The 26987-nt window shown below is 41.0% G+C and overlaps 1 protein-coding gene and 1 long non-coding RNA gene across 3 annotated transcripts in view; one reads left to right on the top strand and one right to left on the bottom strand.

Annotated features, from left to right (window-relative positions):
• creb3l1 (cAMP responsive element binding protein 3-like 1) overlaps nucleotides 1–19390 on the bottom strand; it is a 42167-nt gene extending 22777 nt beyond the window's left edge. Inside the window, exons 1-3 of one of the 2 annotated variants that reach the window (XM_037091826.1) lie at nucleotides 19016–19390; nucleotides 3311–3443; nucleotides 471–557 (exon numbers count right to left, since the gene is read on the bottom strand). In XM_037091826.1, coding sequence (XP_036947721.1) covers nucleotides 471–557; nucleotides 3311–3443; nucleotides 19016–19126 — 331 coding nt within the window. In that variant the 5' untranslated portion in view covers nucleotides 19127–19390. The remainder of the gene's footprint in view (nucleotides 1–470; nucleotides 558–3310; nucleotides 3444–19015) is intronic. The other variant, XM_037091827.1, reaches the window with a different exon arrangement.
• Nucleotides 19391–19425: 35 nt separating this feature from the next.
• On the top strand, nucleotides 19426–25582 carry LOC119015630. The gene is made up of 3 exons (XR_005073416.1): nucleotides 19426–19618; nucleotides 23123–23332; nucleotides 24895–25582. It is a non-coding gene; the product is annotated as an uncharacterized LOC119015630 (long non-coding RNA).
• The last annotated feature ends 1405 nt before the right edge of the window (nucleotides 25583–26987 follow it).

Here is a 26987-nt window from a genome sequence, read left to right as displayed (position 1 = left end):
AACATAAGATTTCTAATAAAATGCATTTTTTTTTTTATTTCTACATGTATCTATAATTCAACGTAAATCTTGTCAGCAGCTATTGACATGGCATAAACCTTCATTTTCAAACAGTGAAATCAAAAACATCTGCAATGCATCCATATTTGAAGATGCCAAGAGTCATTCAGATAAATGAGAGCAAGATTTTTGGCCTGAACTGAAGGGGTCAATTATGTCGCATATTATAAAAGAAAGTGGATTTAGCCGTCTAACTGATAGACAGCACACAGGGTGAGGCTGTATGAAAATATTGTACAAGACAGAAAATTGAGCCAAGTAGACAGCTAATGTGGCAAAGAACCAGGCTAAACATCAGTAGCAGCGTTTTGCTTGGCCGTACTTCTTTTTTCGGGAGGTGCACAGTCAGATAGCAAAGAATAAATGAATATAAAATCTAGTGAAGCCGTTGAATGGACAGGATGACCTACCAGACTCTTGATCCATTTTGATTGAGAGAGCTGGGCTCTGAGGGGCAGAGTCTTCACTCAGTGAGTAGCTGTGCTCTGCTTGAATATCTGTGAGATTCCAAAACACATTTTTAGACACTGGAAACATAACATAACAAACAAAGTGTCCATTGTGTAAATGTTCCATACAGATTTATTCTGGCATTCAGGGTGTTACAGAGAGAGCCACAACATTTAGCAAATGGTGCATGAGTTGATATCACTGCTGCACAATTCCAGTGAGTAACTAAAAAATGTTGCGTTTCCTGTGAAAATACTCTACTAATTCAGTTCCAAACACTTTTCATATCTTATAACTTCTTAACAATATAAGCCCCCCCATTATTTGGTAATTTAAAAGCTTTGATTATGAAGCAGTTGTGCAGGAAATGTTGAACGTTAAAAGAACAGTGGAGGAGAGGATAATGATCACTATTCATGGCCGTTTGAGGACACCCAGAGCTGTACAATAACACATCTACTCATATCGTAACAGGGTGAAAAAGGAGCTGGTGCGGAGGAAAGTGAGTGAGGAAGTTGGGCTACCTGGGAAGTTATGGCAACATGTCTCATCACTTCATAGCCCTGATCGTTTCAAACTCCAGTGAGGGAACAAGCATTTTGAAAGTTGTTTTGCTTGTTGTCTAGCCGTCACAGCTGACAAAGCATTAATTCAGGCTTTTTACAAGGTGGCACTAAGATGTTGTTATTTCTGCATCTTATTGATCCATTTACTGCAGTCAGATCAAAGCAAAATCTCTTCTAATTTCTGGTCACACTTCATATTAACTGATTTTAACACAGCTATTAAGAAACTGCCACTCACCAGAGACAGACAGCTGTTCCGCAGCTGAGAACTAGACAACGGCCAGCCTCAGGAGTGCTGGCAACTGCAATCATCCAGATCCAGCTCCAGATAGTAAAATTCACCGAGCTGGGTGTCATGCGTGTTACACTAATAAAAATGAGTAATCCCACAATTTAACTTGTGCGAGTAACGCAATGCAGAAATGTTCTTTGCGTCTGATCTGACACTATAAGGGGTTACTCAACCTGTTGTTCACATGAAGGTGTGTTTACAGGTCTTCGGTAGTTCCACAGTACCATTATAGTGAAAGAGAGAGTGCGACATCTCCCCAAAACTAAGCCGCAGTATATTTTTTAGTATGTCCAAAAAGTCGGTATGAAACCAACAGTATGTGAATTTATCTAACAAGCACTCACGTTAACAGGGGTTGGCTAACGTGGTCAGCTACTGCGGTTCAAATATTTTACAAACATTTTAATTGACATACTAATGATATAGATGCTCACATTTACGAGCATATACAGTATTTTGTATGTTCTGGAAACAAACGTTTAAGTGCTACTTCACATAATTAACTCAATCTGCCACTGTAGTTTAAACACTGAGCCACTACAAGCTCAAGGATCAAAACAGAAACTCAAAATTCCCAATCAGTTTAAAATACAGCCACCTCTACGGGTGTTGTGTGCAAGGAGAGGGCAGTACATATAAATCTAAGCATTTTCTATTATATTCATTCTTATAGCACTAGGTTGATGAGCAGTAACAGCCACATTTATCAGTTAGCAAGGTGTTTTATTTTACGGATGTATATGCAATACGGCAAGATGCTTCTAAAATACAACTTAAAGACGTGATGTGCATTGTAATTAGAAATATGAGTCATGATAGGTTGTCTTTTGAAGTGAATGATTCAACTGGTTGGAACTGATTTATTATTTTTTTTCATTACAGAGAGTGTAGAAAGTGCCGCTGGGTACCGGTATCAAATTCCAGGTATCAACACTGGGATTGGTTCAAATGTGAACAGGACTCAACCTGAGGCAGGTGGATGCTTTAATTCCAAGCCTGAGGTCAGAGAGGTCTGTCGGGGAGCCTGAGGAGAACTGAGACAAGGGCTGGCAGGTTAAAGGGGGGTAAATGAGGGGTGACAGATAAAGGAGTGGCCAGGTTGTTGTAGATGGTGTCTACTGTTGTTTGGAAGAATGACAGAAAGGAGGTGCATTTGTTGATTGTGGAAGATTGGGAACCACCGTGCAGAGGGTTAAAGAGTTGCTTTATTGTTGAGAATAGTTCTTTGGTGTTTCCAGGGCCAGACTGTATGAGTTGAGAGTAGTGTGTGGATCTGGCACAGGAGAGGGCATCTTTATACTGTTGTAGGTGGTCTTTATATTTGAGACTTTTATTGCAGAGTCTTGGGCATGGGTTAACTCAGCTTCAAAATTTATGTAATGAGTTACAATTTTGAAATACTATTATTATTCATTATTATTCTTCCCTGACAGTGACACCAATTTGTCTCAAATGATGTGTGCCATGTCAAGTAGTGCTGCTTTTTGATCTCTCTGCCAGCATTAATAGATAGAACCTGCGGAAGAATAACTCTGACGGGGATAGGCAAAACTTCATGCAGTTGGTCTTCCTGCAGAGTCGTGGCTTTTGACTGAAACCAAATAATGGCAAGGGGGTCTTTTCTACACAAACATTAGCTGGGGAGTGGAGCAACTTGCTGCTGAGATGAGTCAATGAAAATGTCATCTAAATGTCACTCTCAGCTGAAAACCTTTCGGGTCTACAAGCTAACATCTTGGAGGCAAAGGTTTGTGGAAGAGTCTACTACCCAACATCAGTTATTGACGTAATCTTAACATGCAATAGCTCGGAACTCTGGAGAATTGTAATTAGAGGAAGGAATGGCCCCCACGATCTAACACCTGGTGTATTTACATTAACTGCAGTGCCAGGTGTTTTAATATATTCATTCCGTTCAATTCAGAATTAAAGAGGAGCTGACCTGGGCTGCTGTCTATGTCCATGTGTAAAAGTGAAGGTCTCTCAGCCAATAGGGGTCGCTCTAATAGGTGGTCGTCAAAGAAACTGCTGAATAATTCACTGCTGAAGTCGTCCATCTGGTCACCTGAGAAAGGCTGGAAAACATGAAGAGAAACACAGAGACAGAAACAGTTATTTTATTCAGCAAAATAATGTTTTTATGGGAATTCTGTATTCTTTAACAGTTTGTCAGTCACCACCTAAAATGACTAGATAAAGACTGGTGTAACACCGACTTTGTATCATCACTCTTACCTGTTATTTACAAAATATGGTGAATTTCAATTTGTCAGGTAAACTGTAACTTATTTTACCTTTGTGGGGGTGAAAATTCTCCTACTACTTCTAAAACAAAACCCATTGGATTATCCGAAAAGTGGAAAAAAAAACGATGGTCTATGGTGCTTGGTCTAAAGGGCGCTAGTGTGTTTAGGGTGTGTCCCAGTACACTTAGCTATTCATTGGGTGCTAAGTGAGGCTCACGATCTAAGGGGTGGAACTGAGACTCGTCATGGGTATGTTTTTGGCAGAACATAAATGAACCATTCCGAGTAAGAGCTCCCATTGCCCTTTAAGAGCCAAGTGCGCCAGCACCTGGCACACATTTAACAGTGGCACTCATCTTTATTGAGCGACAGGGATGTGGTCGTCAGCTGTTGGACCCTCTGCCCCACCATTTCACAATCATCTGCCCTACCATCAACTGTTTGACTGCATATAAAAAAATACACATATTTGAGGAGGAGGAGGAGGAGGAGGAGTGCTGCTGCGTCCCTCTGTTTGTGCGCAATTCTCAGTCCGTGGATCAGGACTGGTTATAAAAAGTCTTCACTCTGATCAAAAGCAGGTGGGATGAGAGGGGAAAAATACGCCCTTAATGAGGAAAATCTTAATGACGGTACCTGAATCGATCCATCCAGCAGCAGAAATGATTTGTGTATCTCTACACTTACAAATGCATTTCAGGATCAGTGACTATGTCATGCTTTTGTTCTGTGTGCTTTTACACACAGGTCACTCACAGATGCATACAGTTACATAGTTTGTTTCCTTTGGAGAGTTTGAGACTACAGCTTTTTCCTGCATAAATGTGGCACGATTTATGTTACATGACCGTGCATTACAGTTTTTAAAATAATGGAAAACAGCCTCTCCAATCATAAAATCAGAGTGTATGCACGGTGTGAACCTGCCTGTGTAGGCGCATCCTACTGTCTGAATAATGTGCTCTTTAAATAGCAGGACACAGACTGCACCTTTGACTTCAGACCAGCTTTTTGTTGGTCTATGGCGCTGTCGCTTTTTGCAGCCTCAAGATAGCAATCCATCATGAGAGTGCCTGACCACACCTCATTTCAAGACCATCACTCCCAGTAGCGCAAAGTAAAATACATTTTCTATTTACATAACATGGGTGCTGGGTGTGAAAATGTAATGAAACTGGCAATGACACAAAGCATAAAATAGAGCCCAAGGAGATTTCATGTAATATGGGACAATGTGTTTCATCAGTTGCTCTTGGTGGCGTTGTGTAGTTCTATATTACGGGCTTGGCAAACTGTACCTATTGCAATAACTTCATGAAAGGATAACACAAACTCCGTGTTCCAGCTTACATGAACTGTGTCCAGCTCAAGTTCAGACATAAAAAAATGAACTCCTGTCGAGTACGGGTCAGACTCTTTTACTCCTCTGTCTGACTCAGTCAGGTTCAGAAAGAAAGATGTGACCTGAACTGCACTCCACTACTACAGTCTGCATTTGTGGGTGTAATAATAAGTGAATGTGAGTGAACAGTTCAGGTACCAGTTTAGAAAACAGACCCAAATAGGCCCATTGTGAAAGCAGCGGCTGTAAAACAGTGGATCAATTATTTCATATTTTCATACCTGGGTAGTCAAGCTTTTTGGCTTCAAAACAACACTGAGCAGCTTTCATAAGAATGATGATGTGTCCAGTAATAAAACACGCTTGAATAGACCACATCCCCAAATTCTCCTAATTTACACGTCACCACCGACACAGCGGAATTGAGCGTGTTCACCGGGGTCTTATGATAAGATCAAAGCTGAGCCGAGCCGGGGTGATAAAACCTACTGCACAGTCAATTGAGCCGGGTGTAAATGCTGATCATACCCATTCCCTTTGCACACAAAAGCCTGATCTTTGATTTTTGAGCAGTGGAAAAGAGGGTAATGGATTCATCCTCAGTCAGGATAAATGAGTCACTGAGCTGAGAGACGATGTTCTGGAAGCCTGGAACATCATGGTGCTCTGATTTCACTGGTTTACACAAACACACAATATGAGTCACCCTGTCTTGAGAAAACATGCACAAGGCAGTAAAAAAGCATGCACACGCACGCACACACACACACACACACACACACACACACACACACAGATGGATTTGATGGAACCAATCAACTGCACGGATTTCTGCTTTGAGGCTGACAGTGACAGAAATAACTTTTTATTAATGACAAATACTGTAATCGGTTTACATGTTTTATTGCTGGAAATTAACTTCAAGTGTTTTTAAGCTCAAAAACAGGATAACACATGCACATGCACTAACTCCACAACTTTTTAAAAATAACAATGAAGGAATGGTAGAGAGGGGCGTGTAGGGACAAACCAACACTCCTATCAGCTCTATGGAGCTTTATCATGTAAAAGAGTGTAAATGGTTTCAAACATTTTAGTGCATGGTTCTATAATATTATGCAAAAGTCAAGAGGCAAGTTGGAACATTTTTTCAAACATTTCAGAGGGACTATCTTTCCCTGAATTAGGGCTGTCAGGTGGTACTTACACCCAAACATTAACAAATGGGATTGGACTTGCCAGAAAAGGTGTGTTTGGCATTTATTTGCTTGGCTTTTTTACATTTAATGCGCACATCAAAGCTTTAACGCTCAGAGCAGCATCCATCACTGTAGTTGAAATGCATTGAGGACAATTTATTTCAACAGGCTGAAACAGTTGAAGGATTTTACTAGAGTACACTGAATGCATGAGTCCTGGGAATCACTGTTAATGTGTACACTGTAGGTTTTGCTTATTTTGAAATACTGCAAGTTCTGTGTCTGCTTTTGTGACGGGAGGTCAAGGGTGTCTGTGGGACACATGCAGCTGTCTAGTAAAAGCATGTGAAGTAAGCACACACACACACACACTCACACAGAGGGTGGACATATGGTGGGTAAAAAAACAGGAGCACATGATGAAGGCTGATGTTTTGAATCTCAACTCTGAACTGTGTTTATTTTGGGGGAAAAAATATCCTACTTAAAAATAGCACAAGATGAAAATCATGAAGTCAAACCCATTCTCAGTGAAATCTAGTGTTACTGTTCTTAATTTGATCTCACTCATACCAACATCATTGTTCACTCTCCTAATGTTGTATTAGAACTGCATAAAGTGACTGCCAATGCAAAATAAAACATTTACTACAGTTGCTGCTAAACATTCAAAGCATTCAGCTGGTTTAAGACAGGGTGGTTTTTAATTGTGAAGCAGTATTAAGAAAGTACTAAAGGTGGTCATTAATCAAAAATGTGTCTTCAAAACAAGCTATGGTCATACTGTGTTGCAAGATAAAGGCTGCAATATATAATTATTACCATGATTTATGATGATGTCCATTACTTTCTTGATTAATTGAATAGTTGAATAGTTAATAGTAAAATGTTGATCAGTACTTCTCTATTTCCAAGATGACATCCTCAATTGTTGTTTTTTTACCTAAAGATATTCAGGTCATTGTTAATAATAGTTCATATTAAGCTGAAAGCTGAAAATAGTCCATTAATACATACATTGTTGCAGCTCTACAGGGAATTATACATTATAATTACTTCTTTTAAATGTCCAACACCTCAATAAGGTTACCGACTTTTTATCCTTCCTGCTGTTGTGTGGAAACACCTTCAGACTCAGATCACATTTGCTCACTGCAGGAAGAAAATTACTCTGTTTGGCTTCGCTGTTAACGGGTAACACAATATCTGTTCTGTTGAACTTGTGATGAATTAAGTAAATTTTAATAATCATAACTAAACAGAGATTAGCTCAGCTGGAAAACAAAAGACTATTATTATTATTTGACAATTAAATAAAAATATCCAATGGAACGAATGTCTTGTTGGCTGCAGAACTGGTGTCTCTGGTTGTAGGGTGGATCTCATATGTGCAGGGTGGTGCCTGCACAACCAGAGGTGCACTAATAGAGATGTAAAGCAATCAAGAGATATCATATTTACTCAAGGAACCATATTTGCATTTGAACATTATCTCAAGGCTCAAGGAGCTCAATACGACTGCTCAACAAAGTGTATGCATACACTTTTTCTTTCACACACAAGTGAACTACTCATGCATTCATAAATGAATCCTCCACATAAATAATAAGTAATACTGACAGAGCTGCACTAAATGTTGTCCCTTTATATTATCATGGCACTTACCCTTTAACTCTGCTCCATTGGGGAATGTGTCACATTTAAACTGAGCTACTCAAAAATAAACAGTGAACAGTTTCTCAATTGGGGAAAAAGTGGGTGAAACTCAAATTTGGAGATGTGCAAGGAGGGAGGGGAAGCAGAGGCATTATTAAGACAATTTAACTTAAAATTAGCTTTAGTGGCTGCATTAAATCAGCTGTGTAAGCTTTTATGTTGCTGTCTTCTAGCAGTGCACATGTTTTACTATGAAGAATTTAACCGAAATTGTGTAGTTCCAGCAGACCTTTAGTTTATATTGAGCCATATTTTCAGTGCTGAACTTTCTGTATTTAGTTCCACTAGTTGTAGCAATGTAGTGAACCTACTTGCAATACAGTTTGAGGGGTAATAGAGGCACAGCGCAGTTTCAAGGTGTTATTGATAACATTTAGTCACTAAATGTGGCATTGCATCGCCCTCCTTCCATTGTATTCACGTTACAACACTATTGCTCAAATCAAAATCATCTGCCCCCTCAAGTGGTTGCCAGTTTGTGCACTAGCTGACGCTGATGATGCTAGCTAATATTGCCACCATTAGTGCATCCCTGAACTGAAAAACCTAGACATCATAAACTGTAAAAGGCCAGCGTCTTAGAGGCCAAAAAGAGTTATTCATAAACCTCTGTTTGAATGGTTCAATTAAACTTGCGCATCACATGCTATGTTCTATCACATAACGCGCCGTCAGACAACGCCCCCAGCAAATGTCACACTGTCACACAATGTTACACCAGCCACCACAGTTAAATTCTCAACCTCTGTGAATCACAGAACACCAGACATCAATCAATAGTAAATGTCACTGTTTCATTACTGACTGCGAAACAACTCTATAGGACAGCTTTGAAACATAGACAGAAAGATACAGTAGAAGCTGTTATTGTTGTTATTAGGACAGGAAGTCTAATGAGCCCAGAGAGGTTCAGTGTCAGACTGCTGATGATGGAACAGCTGCAGTCGGTGTGAACACAGCAACAGAGGTCTGGACCTTTCATTACCTGAACCCTCTCTGCTGGGAAAAGAATCGCACTGGGCAGGAAAACTGTGTTAAAAAGCAGTTGACAGTTTTTATAGCTTATTTCAGTGGTGGTGTGTCATTAGGGGGGATGGGGCTGACATGTAAACCACACAGGGAAGGAGCTGGGAACGACAGTTGCAAGGAGTAATTATAAAAGCAGAGAGTGACTCTGTTATGCCTGTAATTAACAGTGTTGAGTCTCAACATATCTCTCTCTTTGCCTTTAATTTGGATGCCTTACTGGTTCAGGTGAAACAAGCAGTAAAGCCCACATTACCAACGTGGGTCTGCATGTAAAGTTCTATGAATTGGAGCCAAACTGCTTCTCTGTTGATCAGCTACAGCAGTCATTCCTGTCAACCTGGTTAACATCATACAGCTAATTAATCACGCGCTGGCAGACTACTATGAGTGTTTAGTTGCCCTGATGCAGTGATAAAGAAAATCACTGCGATAAGCTTGCGGTGAAAACCTCTGTAAACTGTTCAGAACATAATTTACAGGCCAAAGGGAAAATACACCGGAAAAATGTTGATGTTAACTTGTGTCTTTACTAATTAAATTGTTATGCATGTAAGAAAAAGAAAACCATATTATGTTGAAATAAAAAAATATGTTATGATCAGCAGATACAGTGTATCCCATTAATTAACTAGATTCTGGCATCCTACCAAAGTCTAATTTGCTCTGCCATAGTCTCATAATGACCTGAAAATATTTTTCACGTCTCATAATGACTGCACTGAAAATCTCTATCATAGAGCTCTTCACTGCAGTCATTATGAGAATAATAATAAATGAAAGATGAAAGTTACTTTGTAGCATGGCCAATTAATTTCTTCTGAGTGATTCTGATTGATAATGGGCTTCTGGGCCCGATTTAGTAGGGCTTGTTTGATATACCCATTAGACTCAGCCACAAACACTATGATGGGAAAGTCTAACCAGCTCAGCACTGATCTGCAAAAGTACATTATGCATTTAAACAAGTCAGGAATGTCATTTTGAGCCATTTCAAAGCAGTTACAGGTCAGGATGGTTAAGAGTCACAAAACAAAAAAGCATCTCTGTAACGAGTTGAAAGCTGCTGGAAGACAGGTGTCAGTGTCCACAGTCAAGTGTGTTTTCCATCACCATGGGCTGAGAGGCTGCCATGCAAGACACAAGCCCTTGTTCCAGACGCAGCACCTCAAAGCTCGACCGAAGTTTGCTGCTGATCACATGGACAAAGAAAAAAAACATCTGGAGAAAAACTCTGCAGTCAGATGAAACAAAGAATTTGGCCACAATGACCAACATTATGTTTGGAGGCGAGAAGATGAAACCTTTAACCACAAGAACACCATAACTACTGTCAAGTATTGTGGTGGTAGCATTACGCTGTGGGGGTGTTTTGCTGCCAGTGGAACTGGTGCTCTAAAGAAAGTGAATAAAATAATGAAGAACAAGGAAAGTCTCCAAATTCTTCAGGAAGACCTCAAATCAACAGCCAGAGGATTGGCTCTTGGGTATTCCAACAGGACAATGATCACAAACAAACATCAAAAGTGATAAATGAATGGCTAAATCAGGCTAGAAAATAGAAGACCTATAATAAATTCATTATCAAACCAAGCTGCATGAATATTTCTGTGACAAAGTAGTATGTCTTCCTCTCATTCCATCACAGAAAAATGAGAGCAGTAGAAATCATTGGAACTCAAGACTGCCATGATACACATGTTTTTTTTACAAGTTTGCAGGAATCATGACTAGGATAGTCACAGTTCATGTATGCAGGCCAAACCACGACGCCACAGGGGGACTACATAGTATGTAAATTCGGGCTCCTGGAACGAATTTCAAATATCATTCAAATGCTGTAATAACTACTCAAATGTATATTTGTTTTTTAAATGTGTTGGTTAACGAGAGTGAATCTTGAGAATCAGTGCTAAAGCTACCCGGGTGAAGCTTGCGTGAAGACAATTTGTCTGATCTGCTCCCACAAATGGGTTTTTGTGTCTCTGTTGTGATGGTTTCTAGCCACATGTGAAAACAAAATGCTTTTGTCACACATGATGAACAATAAAGTTATCTAAATCACAATCCCACACTTAATGGGATAACGTTAACCCCTACACCATCAGAAGCGATGGATTCCTCCTCCTCATCAGGAGCCTAACAGTGTCTACATTTCATTATTTCTTATTATGATAGCTATTAGTTTTATGTTATTGGTAAGATGTGAATGCACAGGAAGATTGACAGCATTGATGTGTGTGATGCACATAATGACAAATTGAAGTTAGACCTGGAATTGCCATTAGCCACTTGTGCTAGCATTACAAACTGACATTATAATGGAAGTACAAATAACATGCCTGAGCCAGAAGACCTGCTTTGCTTCGCCTTTGTAGGATATGTGAATGGCGAGATATTGAAGATGCCCATTCCATTACAGTTTCTGAAAAGATCCCCAATACCTTGTATCATCTAAAATAGTTTGGGTGGACTGTGAAATTATTAGAGTAGAGCAGCAATGGTTGTTAAATTAATTAAGTGGCAGAAATGTACCTGCAAATATTTGTATTATTAACTAATAGACAAGCAGAGTTGCCAAACATTGCTGGTTGCAGCTTCTCACTTGTAAAAGGGTTTGACTCTTCTCTTTGTCACACATGATGAACTGAGTAACTTTTGGTTTTAGACAGTTGCTGGACAAAACAGCAGCTCTTGGGTCATGGGAAATTCTTAACATATTTTTCACTATTCCATGGACAAAATTATTGATGAAAAAATAACCTACATATTAATCAAAAGTGAGAATAATTGTTAGCTACAGTATAGTCATGTAGGTTAAATGTGTAAAACGTCTAAGCTTTTCATTTATAGTAATCGTAAAGCAGGTGAAGTGATACCAGTCCATTTGAAGACTTTCTAACTGACTGGTGTTACATAAGACATTTAATGTAACAATGAAAAAAAAAGACTAAATGAGCGGCTGAGATGGAGGTTTTATTGCAGTGTAAAATAAAATTGCAGTTGCTACAATCCTGCCTACCGCAGATAAGAAAATGGCAATGTTCTCCACTGTATTTGGCTTCATGTGGTGGTGGGTGGCTGCAGTGGCTTGGCTGTGTTTGGCTTCACTTGAACAATCTTTGAGAGTGAGAGGCATCGTGTGTGTGTGTGTGTGTGTGTGTGTGTGTGTGTGTGTGTGTGTGTGTTTGTGTGTTGAGACAAAAGTGAAGACAGCTATAGTTCTCAGTAAAACTGGAGATGAGTATTTTTCCTTCACAGTCAAACACACACACACACACACACACACACACACACACACACACAGACACACACACCACACACTGCTGCATGCCTGCTCACATTCCATCTGGCTGCTCGGCAGCCAATCCACAACAAGCATGCAAATGAGATGGGCGAGTCTTTTAAAAGCTGGAGTGCAGGGTCTGAATGGAGGGTAGAATAGAATGAGTAGAATGGAGTAAAAAAGCATAGAGACATTTAGAATATGGACAGAGAAAATATAAGAAGGAGGAGAACAATTTGAATATATTATAAATGTGGAGGAAAACATTACATGGATATAGGACAAAAGGTGTATGTGTAAGTTTATCAGTGAAAGGCTCTGTTGTCCAAATATCTAGAGTTTTTTTTCTCTCGAGTCCAATTTTTCACAAACGATAACTAGAACATAGAAGAAAATAATCAAATGGAATAAATAGAGAACAACTCACAACTTGAACTGACTCTGTCCTTTGCTTGACCTCAATTTGTGCATGTGTGTAAGGGCGCACTCACACTTGGCCCACTTGCTCCGTGCCGTGCCGATGCAAGATTGTCCCTCCTCCCCAGTCCTAAACTGGCCTGCACTCAGACTGCTGCAGCCCCAACTGGGCCTGAGCACGGTTACCTCTTGTCTGAATTGTGTATTGTGCTTGTGCATGAACAACCATAGTGTGCCAAAGCACATCTCTTCCAACCGTGCCAGAGCCAAGCAAGTCTACTGTGCTTGAGCATGGTACGGAGTGCTCACTATGGTCAAAAAAACGGGACTTTGGGGGTCATTGGCCTGGAAAAATACTGGAGCCATCTAACTTCCACGATGAACTGATTACAATGGACAGCTTTTAAAATGTCAACATAGTGACTGTATTTACCATAGTTACCTTTGCAGTTGCCAATGTATTTGTCTGGTACACTTTTGCACATAATCAAGTCCAGTTGGCCTCTATTTATCAAACATGTTGCAGGAGGAAACCAGTCCCAACTGGAGCAAACATTCCCTGACAACTTTATTCCCTCTTTAACACTTAAAACCTTTCACCTTTCATTCAAGTTTGATCTAGAGCTGCAACAATTAATCAATAAATCAATACGTCGATCCACAGAAAAATAAAGATCAATTGGACAAAATTTAAGACAGCAACTTTGGATTTAGGAAATTGTGATCTACAGTCATCATAAACCCTACATTCAATCCCACTCATCTGTGGCATCAGGGGGGGGCGATACTCTTGAGACAAAACGGGGTAACATTTTTTATTTTCATCAAAATATGACACTGCTTGTGTACTGTTTGTTAAGCACAATGGCATTAAAGTTCATTTACTTCTGATCATAGTCAGAAGATTCAGAGGAGGTGGGCCTGTGTGAACACTGCAGCGGTGTGCGTCAACTCGCTGTTGGCGAGGAGGGAGAGCGAGAGAAGCAAAGCCGATGTCAGTATTGACACCGTGAAAAACAAGTATTGAAACAATTTCAAATATTCAATTTCTTATCTACACTAAGTCTTTCCCACTGCAATACAAAGCAGGAAGCGTATGAATCTATGCTGTGCTGCAACTTGAAACACACCTTATGAACAGTAGCTCTCTCTGAATGGGCAAAGTAGGCATGCACCAGACTCACTTTCTCTATTCCACTCTTTTCAAAACATTAAATGGGAACTGGACTTGCATTACTATAGTGCTTTTCCAGTCTACTAATGACTCAAAGCACTTTCCAATACTTGTCACATTAACCCATTCACACAAACATTCATATAGTGATGGCGGAGGCTGCCATGCAGGTGCCAACATCTAATTAGGAGCAGTTTGGGGTTCAGTATCTTGCTCAAGGACACTTTGATATGCAGCTAGTGGAGCCGGAGACTCAAGTCAGTGACCATACAATTGCTGGACCACTGGCTTTAGCTCTTGAGCTACAGCCGCCCCATTGCCTGCAGTGATAATTACTTCAATATTAACAATAGATTAAATGTCTAGGTGCACTATAGTGTCATTAACGGTGATGAGTTAATACAGTTTCTCTCAGCTCTAAATTCACACTTTTTGTAACCTCCTTATTTTGGTATTACGGTCCACAACTTTTATTATTTATTTGTTTTATTCCACAACTATTATTTTGGTTCAGTCGCACTGCTCTCATGGCCATCATTTTGCAAATGCAGTGGAACATTTCAGCAAAAAAGCTTGGATTAACCCACACTACTTGCCAAGCATTAAATGGCAGATGGATGAAGTTTTGGAGCATTTAGCAGCTGCTAAGTCAAGTTTGTGGAGATAAAAAATAGAGTCTATTGAGATTCAATATTGGATTTTATATAATCAGGCGGCCCTACATACACTCATGGATCCCATCTGCTATCATCTGATCATCATGATTATTTAGCCACTGGGGGGAGTGGCCAATAATTTAAGGCTTCCAGTGTGGCCAGCTGACATCCAGATAACACATATCCAGGCCAAGACATCCTCTTTCGCACACTGTGTACAGATTACTATTACTATTGGTGAAAGTCTTTAAGCCAGGCCCTAATATTAAATGTTACCACTAGTTGTCGCATGTGAGGAATATAATGAGGAATGATGGATGATTGTGAATCACCACAATCCGTCACAATCACTGTGACACATGTCTTTTTATTTCTTTGCTTGTTGCTACATTTTAAGTGCGGAAACTTGGACCGTTTGCAGAGCACATCCCTGCAAATGTTTTACAAATCCTGCCTTATGAACTATGGCTGGCTACATCAGTGTCCTCTTTTAAATCACTTTTAAAGACTTGTTTCAGTCAAAAGGCTTTCCTATAAGGCTGTTTAAATTCTTAGGTTTTATTTTTTTCATTCTAGTGACACTGTATTTTATTGCATAAAGTTATTGCATAGACAACTATGTGTGCAGTGCATAACTCTTAACTCTAGTAGATCACAACAAAACATATGGAGACCACCCTGTGGCACTGAGCTAAGTGACTATCTAAGTCTCTTGCTAACTAACCACCTGCTTCTAGCTCTCTTCACAATACTGGTTCAGTTGGTTGGCATAACATTAAGTCTGACACCGCACAGTGCCAGAAAACTACCCAAATGCAGTTTGCGGATCAATTCTTTTTTAAAGTTCTGAGATTGCATTTCAGTGTTTTTCCCGTTTTGCATGCATGATTGGTCCTGACTGCAAGCTACAAACGGAAACCAGAAGGCTTCCAATAGCAAAGATCTTGTCTAACCCTTGCCTATATCTTTTATGCATTCATGTGCAGATATCAGTTTACAGATATTACCCGTGAATCCAAATTAATGCTAATGTACCTCTGTCCTGCTTGATCTAAAAATTGGTACATGTTTCTGAACAAACCTTGCTATATATTTTTTTTTTGCTGGTTTAAACTGAAAAAATACATCATCATTGTGGATTAAGAGTGAAACAGAAAAAAAATGAATCTGACAAAGATCTGAGTAAAGACTTCATCACCGCTTGGATAAGGCTCATTTTGGCAGTAACATTAGATTTTTATAGATTATTGCTGGCCATATATAAAGACAGTAAATAATTGTAATAACTATAATTGTATATAACTTTTTTATCTATCTATCTGTCCATCTATCTATCCATCTGGTGCATAGTCAATCTGTGGATCAGGCGATGGGGGTCATAAAAATTATCATTCTGATTCATAGCTTGTAGGACGCAGGAGGGGGAAATACGTCTTTAAAGAGGATAATATTGATGACATCTGCAGGGATCCTCCTATTACTCCCATATCGCGTGCATTTGCCAACAAGGAACAGTGGCATAAACTTCAGTGATTATTCTAAACTCCTGACTCGCTGACAGGATCGAAAGATTAGTATTTCATGTTAATTATGTTCTGTGTTGTTCCACACATCAAAAGCTCACACACACAGCCCAAATTCATACGGTGAAACGGTTTGGCGTGAAGCAGCCGTCCTAATAAAACCTGTCCAAACCTGTCCAATAATATTTATAACAGAAGCTTAAAGTTTAATTCTGTTTTCTCCGGAGAGTTTTTTCCTCGGCTTTTAGCTTAGCTTATTAAAAGTTCCACGATATTTCTTACAGTGACATGACTGTGAGAGTTGTGAACCTGCACCTTAACGTCTGAATAAATTTAAATAGCAGGAAACAGACTGCGCCATTGACTTTAGACCAGCTTTTTGTTGGTCCATGGCACAGTCACTTCCTGCTGCCTCAAGATAACAGTGTGCCAGCAATGCACCCGACCACACCTCACTTGAAGACCAACACTCCCAGGGGCACACAGTTGGACGCAGGTACATTTGCTACTTACACAACCTGGGCACTTGGTGTTAAAATGTGAACTGCATTGATTTAAAACTAGCAGTAACAGGCCGTACCCTCCCTCAAACACATCATGAACCTAAAAAGAAAAGGATGAATTCACAGATAACCACGATGACGCTGACTGTTCTGTAGTTCTCACACTTCATGATTGAGAGAAGGAGGCTTCTGACGCATCATCAGCACCTGTGCATACAACACAACTGCAAATTATAGACTGAGCAAGGATCGAAATTAGGCCCATTCACTGCTCTAAAAACTGCATAAAGTGTACCAGTCTGGGGTGCAGCTAATCAACTGAACTGTCCTTTCCCATGTCCTCAGTGGTACAGCCCAGCCTAGTGGCTTCACAGCAGAGTGGACTACTTTATTTAGAACAAGGAAAGGGGGGTGTAAACCACAAGCAGACTGCTCGGCTGACTCACTGACTAGAATAAAGGTCTGCTTCAAATAACCTGCCTCGTTTCAAGACAGAAGAGGGGGAATGACACAGACTGAAAAAAAAAGAGACAGTTCGTAATGGAACTGAAACAAAGTAAGAGTCCTGCTCACATTGATATTGGAACATTTACATTGAACTTTGCGGCAGCCTGTCCAACCCGCTTCTGAGAATTAAGAGAGCAGAGCTTGGTCAAGCCTGGCGAGCACAGACGGCACAGCAGTGTTCTTTTGGCATTTTGTAGGTAAAGTAGCACGGCACACCAGCAGTTCACTTGGGAAAAGGGTGGGAGGAGGAGGAATACATTGTCAGACATTAGGGTCAGGTGCCAGTGCTCACTGATCACAATTACATTTGACCATGTACAGTCCTCCTGATTAAACAGGGCAAGAGAAAACAACAGCTTATTTGCCTAGAATAATGTCATGTACATAATTTCATGTACTTGTGTTTCCTATCCTTTTATTTGTTCAACTAAAAAGGCCATTACTGTATTGATAAACAGCTTGACTCTACTCTGCCACATCCTGTTGTCCATTACAGCCACGGCCCTTCCTCCCCCTGAAAGAAAACTGCTTTGTCTCAGGTGTTACTGGAGACGACACACAGCTGTTATCCCCCTTAACCTGCTGTTTTTGGCTAAGGATATTGAGAGGACTGGTGAAGTAAGGTGGTGATAAAGGCAGCTGAGAGGATGCAGAGCTTTTATTGTCTGCTGGTGCTTCATGCAACAGTTGAACTGTGTATGTACCCTACATCTCAAATATGTCATCTCAGGAGATTTTTTACAGCACTGTTATCTGCACGAGAATAGCGTGTGTGATTGCTGCGCAGAAGCACTGAGCGGGGTAAAAAGATTTAATCAGGGTATCCGCAGTAAGTATTCGAGAAGCGGGGAAAGTGAAATTATGCCATTTTGTGGTGAGAAATCTGTAATCTGTGAGAAATGGCAACCTGTTGAAGTCATTCTTCAAAACTATGTAGCTGCTGTTAGCTGGTTCGCTCAGATAGCTTATGGGTTAGCGTTCTGAATGGGAGCTTGGCGCACCATGGGAGTGCGGATGTTGTATGCTAACAGGGGGAGGAGATATTCAGGCCCAAGGTGGGAGGAACCCAGCAGGGAACACTGGCATGGAGCAAATGAATGCTATCGCCTCATGAGGTGCGAAGTGGTATTATGAGACAGGACGTTAGTTAGCATGCTAACTTAAGTAGACATATCTGCATCAAAACACATACATGTCCTATACATAACATCAAATTTGTCATTTCTTCCCATTCACTCTCTCATATTGCATCTTTTATCACAGGAGTTGACAATTCTCTGCAAGACAAATAATCAGTTGATTGACTTAAACAAGGCTTGAGTTACAGCAATCAAGGCATTTCTTATTTCATAAGCTAACTAGGAGTTAATCAAGAAAAATGTCTTAATCATAACAATGGTTAAATTATGACAAACACTCAAGAGTTAACTGAAACCTAATTAGGAACAATGTGGCCAATGCATTTGCTGAACACTTTTCAATTAACAGTCTGACACACACACACACACACACACACACACACACACACACACACACACACACACACCAGCTGTGCAAGAGCCAGATACAGTTCTGGGCATGCCCCGTCACACGCACGCACTCACACACACACACACCATTCAGCATTGACAATCAGGTGTGCTGCTGAGGACTGCAACACCTGCACACACACAAGTTAACGAGTAACTCGCCAGCTTGTGTTGTCGCTCCCAGTTTCTCACAGACACACACACACACACACACACACACACACACACACACACACACACACACACACTGGTTCAAATTATCAGCCACACTCTTACGCACGAGCCCCGGATGTCAGTCAGGATCTGACTACACCGCCCTCCCGAGGTCCGGCTCCGGGCGGAACAGGCAGATGTGCGTTTGATTTGAGGCACTTAAAATGCAGACAGGCTGACTTCCAGCAGAGAGTTACAGCAGGAGCTGGATACTTTGCGCTAATGAACGTGCTCTCTGTGCACTCACACTTGTGACAGCAATGAGAGGCTACAGAAAGTCCGGCTAATTTATATATACGAGAGAACTCACCACATTAGTGAGGAAATCTCCATCGCTGAGCTCCTCCAGGTCCAACAGGTTGCTTCCTCCGGACGGATAGAGTTTCTCCGCTGTCAAACTGTCCAAGATAGACTCCATCATGATGTTCTGCGTCTGCTCACAGCTCACCAGTAGCTAAATGGACCGGCGGCGAACGCAAATCTCAAGAGGAACTCATTTAAAAACAGAGATGTCGCGTGCTGTGTTTGACACTCAGAGGCGTGTGCGCACACCGAGTTCAGCTGCTGGGTTTTCTTTCAGTGACAAACTTGCGCGGTGTCGAAAATGTACATCCTCCGACAGCCGTGGAGAAGGCGTCCCTGTCCATCCAGCTGTACGCGTGCGGCACTGCGTCCGTCTTCGCGTGCGCTGTCTCCCCCCCAACCTCCTCGCGCCAATGAATATTCAGTGACGCCCCGCCCTAGTGGCGTCAAATAACCCGCACGCCCAAAACACAATTATAAAACTATCCAATTTAGATCAAATGCCGTCTTTTAAATATAGCACTATTGTCAACAGCTGTGGAAAGTAACTACACGCTGTCACCGACCGGGTCAGAGCCATGACAGATGGAGGCTGGAGGCGACGCGAGAGGTAAAGCGGTGCTCAGTAATGCTGTGAGGTGTGGCAGTTCTGTCAGTCAGTCAGTCAGCCGGTGTCCATGAGTGGAAAATAGTGTGTCTTGTGTGGTATAAAGGAGTAAACCAAGAAAAAAAAAAGAGGCAGGGCATCACAGCACATTTATTAGGCTATAATTACACATTTTGAGGTACTTGTACTATTGTACTTCTGTTATATATAACTTTATAGGCCTACTTCTACTTCACTACATTTCAGTTGGAAATATTGTACCCTACTTTACACTCTACATTGTGTTGAAAGCTATAGTTACATGTAACTGTGCATATATTTTTTTGCGTACCAATCATTTGTGCTTAATGATAACCGAAAAGCAGCGCCTCAACAAACTTCAGCAGTCAAATGCTGCACACACACACACACACACACACACACACACACACACACACACACACACTGACGCTTTTATGATAAGGCCTTTTTTTCACATTCTTGACGTGAAACAGCAGCCGAGGCAAACACAAGTGAGCACTAAGCTAATTAAGGCCCTGTACCTATGGATCAGCATCCCAGAGACCCCAAGTTGATGTGAGGAGATGCTGTTTACAGTCTGAGCTAAAAGCCACGGGGCGCACCCTGTCTGAAGTGGGTGCACAGATGACGCCCAGCAAGGCATATAGAGCCATTTTTAGGTCTCAAGTTATTTTATTCATCAAAACAATTCCCCGTCGACTTTGGTGGGAGAGCGCGGCAATGCTGTCTTGTTGTGAAGCTCCAGAAATGTTTTGTGGACTACAAAACCTTACCCAACCTTCCACTGGCATGAATGCAGGAATTTTCATGTCAAATTGGCTCCTGTAAAACACAATATAAACTATAAAATAGTAGCAATTATGTTCTGATATGGGGTCGTTTTGCATATTGATGACTGACACATGAAGATGCAGCAGTGGCTCCTCCAAATTATGCGTCATTTTTGTTTTTTAACCGTCATTTTTTTCAGCACTATTACTGAAACACTTACTGCCAATATCAAAAATACCGTCATCATCGTTAGAGAAGAAAACTTTGGCTCTGAGACCATCACAGCCCATGGCGTCTTGTGACCAGCAGACCCAACTTGCTGGACCGCCCTAAGGAGGAAGAGTCGGATAAGAGCCATGCTAATCCAGTTAGGTTTAAGGCTACTCCTGGCTAATCTCTTATTGCAGGACAAGGAAATCAATACAATGGGACTTAGGCTGGCAGAATAACATAAAATCAGAGACTGCTGTGTCCACAGGGACCTGTCTCCAGCACAACATCTAGGACCAAGCTGTTTCACTCGACATGACATGACAGTGCATGACTAGAGCTGCACGTGCAGAGGTGGACACTGAGTTTATAACATGGATGCTTGGTGCTCACACACAGTCAAAGTCGATGGACAGTGTTTCTCAGATGTTGAACTTGTATGTTCTGTACCTTGTGTAGCATAAAGGACTTTACAAACTTGCATTCCGATTGCGTTCCACTTGGGCTTTTCTTGCTATGACAAGTCCCAATGTCAATCAAAAGCTCCATCATGATAATATGCCCTTTGGGTTAGAGCTAGTCACTGCAGATTCAGTTATTTGATTTACTTATTTAGGATGGATATAAAATCTATGAATTAGACTGTAAAACATTTCATAATGACATAAGGTAAGGTGTGGCTGTATGTGAAAGAAAAACAGAAGAAGACAGGTGACTGCTCTGACACCCCGAGATAACGCAACAACAACCTGCAACGCAACCTCCTTTTGAAAAGCGCAAATGAAACAAATATTTCTTTGTCTTCCACGTCTCATTACTTCCCTCTCATTCTGCCTCAGATTGTTTCCCCTCAGAGAGACAGAGAGATTGAAACTCGGAGGAGCGAGAGAAACACTGTCCATTGTGCAGCAGCTATGATAGGTTCCTGTGCGTGCACTCCAGCTCTGACCTGTTACATAATCTGGGTAGATTTCAATGAAAGAGGCATATTAGAAGGGCATTTTCCACGTGTTATTTATTCAAAGACTGAAATAGATACTGGCTCTGAATACCTCCAAAATCCCTACAGGACTAATGTTATTCTCATGTGGTTTGTTGTTACAATTTACTTCTAAAATGTTACCATGCTCATATGCTAAACAAAGATAGTTATCATGGTGGACATTACACTTGCTAAACATTAGCATGTTAGTATCGTGTGAGTATGCTAGCATTTAGCTCACAAGCAATGCTGTGTCAGGACATTGCAATCAAATATTAAAAAAATAAAGAATGCGACTGCGTGTGGGGTTCTTCATGGATTTCGTTTCCTGGTCCTCCAGTATTTGTATTTTACTTAGAGGTGTGGACTCAAGCCATGACTTGAACTGGGTCCAGGCTGGAATCACATGGTCGATAACCTCACACTAGACAAAATCATAAAAGACCAACGTTGTTTTTAACAACAATCACGGATGGTGTCTTCTTTTAGACTTCAGTGACTGGATCCCCTTCACAAAGCCGTATGTGAGCATGTGTTATGGTGCCAAACAATGTTTAGTCGCTGTTATGCAACGATCTCCTCTTACTCTATTTCCGCCCCACTTCTACTTTTCTGCTTCACTCATCCCCTTCTCTCCACTTTCACCCCTCCTCGTATTTCTTTATCACTTCTCCATCTAGCTATCAGTTTATAGAGGGGTCCCACCCCAAGGGACAGGGCGTCTCTTTTCTCCCACACACATTGGTGTTGTGTAACTGTGGTGACCTTCCATTGACTACAGTAATTATGTCCTTAACCTGGCTAATTCTAATTCAGATCGAAAGGTACCCTGTGTAGTTTCTCACCACTGGTTGTTTCGTTTTCGGAGATTGGAAGTTTGCAAATAAATGTAAACATGAGATTTGTTAAAACAGCTTGATAAATTCCTGCAGCAACAAAAATGTAAGGCATTATTCAAATTAGGTCTCAAGACATCACTAGAAACTACTTGATTTTTCTGTGAGCTTGCTTTTCCGTGGTTTGACCATACTGTGGTGTACAGTATGCCCTGATCGGAGACATCTTAACTCCATCTGTGCATATACTTAACTTGCACGAAAGAAAATCAGAAAGCGTTTAGTGACCGGACTTTGTAATCAAACATTTATTTGCATATCGTGTCCTTAACGACTCTGTAAGGACATTCCCACCCAGAGTTTAAATGCCTGCAACTCCCCTCCAGTTAGTTAGAAGTGCAGAGGCCTCTTGGATGAGAGGTGGAACGTCTTTAAGAAACTGTTCATGGGTGCTGCTGTAAATATTATAACCTGAAGAAACTACCTGCTCTGAAATCTTCTACAAAGCTACATACTGAATACCTAATTGCTACACATTTTTAAACCAAGTTTCTGATGAGTTTTAGATTGTTGAAGAGTGTTGTGGACAGTCTATAGCTACTGGTTTGTATTCATGATGACATTTGATTCATTAACTTGAGTTTTGGTCTGTTTGAATGCAACGGCTCTCTGATTCTCCCTGCTCAGGTTGTGACAGGCAGCTCTCTGACTGGCTGTTGGTGTAATGATGCAAGGATGACTCATCCTCTATTTTGAGCTCCGTGACTCTGGGTTTTGACCTTTCGTCTCCTTGGTGACCGCTGTGATGTCATCGCCTCGCCACACGGCTCATTGTTGTCATCCCCTCTATCTGTCTCTCATATCCACTCAGGTCGGATGGCATCACAAAGCACTGAGGTGGGGAGCACACAGTTTGTTTTATGTGTCTGCGCGAGTCCGATGGCTTTTATAGACTGTTACCATGAGTCCTCACATAGCCCAATGTTTCTCTGTCCCTGTGCATATCTAGCTGAGAGGCTTAAACATATTCACTGTAGTAGCCACTCATGTGGGTGAATATAAATGATTGATATCCATGACTTCTATTTTCATCAGTCTATTAACATTAAATTAGTGGCCAGGAGAGTGGCCCTGAGAAATTAATGAAAATGTTGGAAAAATGATGACGGGAGAGAGAATCAAATTCCTGGATCTGTCCTTTTGACAAACCAACCAACCAACCAACCAACCAACCAACTAGCCAAAAAAAGGACATGAGTGAATATGTATCCTCTTTGGCAGAGGTAAAAAAAAACAAAACTTCAACACTCAAAAGTACAGTTTTACTGTAATATTTCAGCAGCAATTCACAATAATAAAAATGGAAAGAAATAAGATGTTGACACTGTACTCCCAAGAAAAAAAGGTCAACCACTGACATATGGAAAGATTAACAATGCATCTCCACTTCCTTCTACTGTACAAAAATGAGGCTAAAACATTTCATATACACCACCTATCTTGATGAAGTCATTTATGCAGTAATGACCCAGTTGTAGAGCTGCACACTGGGTTTCCACCCATATAAGTGGCCAGTTCAGTTATATGGGTGGTAAAATAACAGCATAGGCTGTGTTTAAGCTTCAAAACCTTATAGGGTACCTAACAATTATCACTCTTGTCCCCAACTTTATCCAGAAACAATTTTGGAAGGCAGTGACAAACGACGCCGGCATCAGATTTGAAAACACTTGCATGTGTTGTTCTGGAGGGCAATTACAAACATGAATTTTATTAAGCAATTTTAGGGGGGATCTTTAACATTCAAGTCATGGTTGATTTGACGATACCTGTGGTAACAGGTACACCAACCAACTACACTTGGTCTTTCAGATGCTCAGCCATGGCATTTGTCTTTTGTATTACATCCGGTGTGTGCATGCATCATTTAGGGTGAAACCCTTGTGCGTGATGTATTTGAAATCCTAGTCAGGGAGGGTGTAGAGAAAAAAAAGAAACCTGTAGAGATGCAATTTCACTGAAAGGGTGATGGAAATAAAATGCTAACTATAAATAGTATCAAAAATGTTGTATTGAAAATCTTGCGGTTTTGTACTTTGTAGCTGTGTTGCTCATTCTCATCCTGTGTTGGCCAGCCCAGTGGGAGGCTGTGGTTGGTTGGTTGGTGGTAGCTGGGTGGAGCAGTTCATGTTAACATAAATGATCGTGGGGGTGGACAGAGTAGTGGGATGAGACTGAGCACACTCAATTTTCCCGTATTGCCTTTATGACTGGCTGGAGAAAAAACACTGGGTATAGCCTTTATAGTCAGGCTTAGAGTGGCTGCAGCAGGTCTTTATTACTGTCTCTGCTGCCTACAGACAGGTAGAACACGAGAGAAGCCCAGAGATTTCTTTCTCTGTTATAGCCTTATTTTTGTCTGATCGCTTAGTTGCTTTTTCCCGTCTCTCCTTTTTCAGATGTCTGTCGCAGATCATACGGGTCAGGAGTTCAGAGTGAGCAATGAGGAGGGAGAGAGATAAATGGAAAGGAACACAGAGTCAAACAATGCCAAGACTGTAATCAAAGCCAGCCTCATTCTTTACACACAGTTACATGAACCACACACTCCTCAGAGCAAGTTTCACTGTTTAACTCACCAACTGATGGACTTCACTGACTGGTTAGATCATTTTACAAATCACATATGACAGGTTAGATTATACATGAAAATGCCAAATTAGAAAAACTACCTTTAAATTGACAGCCAGGCTGAAGATATGTGGACACGCCAACATTACACCCATATGTGACCCAAAACCATTAATCTGCTGTTACGACAACCTCCACTCCTCTGAGATGGCTTTCGACAACATGTTGGATCTTACCAGGGCTGAGTCAGACTGCTTCGAAATGTAACTGTACTTAATAGGCTACAGGTTTCATGGGACTTTTTTGTAATTGGTGATGTAATTCATGGGATTGAAAACAAATTCTGATGGGATTATTTACGAATCAAACATTGAAATAATAGCACCATTATATAGAAAAACTGACACAGAGTTCCACAAATACTACAAGTTTACAGGTTAAATTACCCTTACAGTGCTAGTACAAACTACAGGTGTACTCAAAAGAATCATTTGCCTAAAACAGGGAAGTTAACATTGAATTTGTGTTATAGAATCTGATTTTACCTCTAATAAAAATGTGTTTTAGTCATCTTATTTTTGGGAGTGTGCAGCATGTGTGGGCTGTTTCCTCTGTGTAAACGTGTCTTTGGGTTTTGTTGGTGTTGAGGTCTTTGCAGAAAATCCAGGAACTTTATTTCTGGATCGCACAAATGCAACGTCCTCCACACCAAGCCGGACAGAAGTATTCATATTCCATTGGCCAAAATAGTGTGTTTGACATGCTGTGGGACTGTGGAGAGTCTGCACCAGGTGAAAAGACTCTACCGCCCTCTGGTGGAGAATGGAACACATAACAGGCTACTAAAGGGAAGCGCTTGAGAGGGGGCTATCAAGGACCACCTGAGCGTCCTTAGAAGAAGCAGTCTGCTCATTATTCCAGGTTCAGGTTGTGGTTATTCATACAACACTGTTAGAAACTGCCCTTCAGGGAAGCGTTTCGATAGCACAGCTTGCGGTTAGAAAAAGTCTGGGCCATGCTGGACGCGAACACATACGCACAGATTCTCAATGGTTGAGCACATGCGCAGTGAGGACATTCGCGCTTAGCCATAGTGGATGACGATCCGCACCTTTGAAAAAAGGGGGGTCTTTTGTGTGTTGCTGAATAGGAAACAAAAAACTTCGTAAGTGTTTACACTACCACCTTCAGGTTTTGGTAATTCATACAGCACTGTTTAAAATGCGACGTGTTTCTATAGTCACAGCGCGGACACATGGCTTGTGGTCATAAACAGTCCACGCCTGGACGCGATCCTACAACCACAGTTTCTCAACGGTTGAGCGCATGCGCACTGAGGAGATTCGACGTTAGATCGTTCGCAAACCACTCGGCCATGGCGGATGACGGTTCCGGCATCTGAAAAAAGGGGGGGTCATCCCATGTGTTCTTAGTGTCTGTGTCTTCAACGTGCCTAACGATACATGGGGAATTGGGAAATGACAAAACACTGACACCACCATTAAACACAATGTAACGACGTCATGTCCACCTGCCGCATGTATAAGGTACTTGCCTGCAGGCTCTAATTTCAAGGGCGGAAGATCTCACCTTCTCGAGAAAAAAAATGATGCTTCATTTTTTTCTAATGTCCCAGTAAAATATATCCGCCCCTCTGAACCGTTTACACATAAAGTGAAGACAACAGGGTCTTATAGAGCAAGACTTGTGCTCCTGTTCACCTCAGTGGTTCAGCATTATTTCAAAGTCAGGATGTGGAAGAAAGCAAAAAAAAAAAAAAAAAATCAAACATAAATAAAAAAAATAAATATTGATAATCGATCGCTGCTGAGTCAGTCGAAAATGTCGAAATATATACTTTTTACCATTTTGTCAAAGTCTTCAAAAATAAGTTCTCATACAAGTGTTCAAAGTAAACAGT

This window comes from Acanthopagrus latus, chromosome 24 (assembly GCF_904848185.1).
Source record: "Acanthopagrus latus isolate v.2019 chromosome 24, fAcaLat1.1, whole genome shotgun sequence".
Taxonomy (NCBI): domain Eukaryota; kingdom Metazoa; phylum Chordata; class Actinopteri; order Spariformes; family Sparidae; genus Acanthopagrus; species Acanthopagrus latus.
The sequence above is the reverse complement of the archived record's forward strand: the minus strand, read 5'-3'. Positions and strand labels throughout refer to the sequence as shown.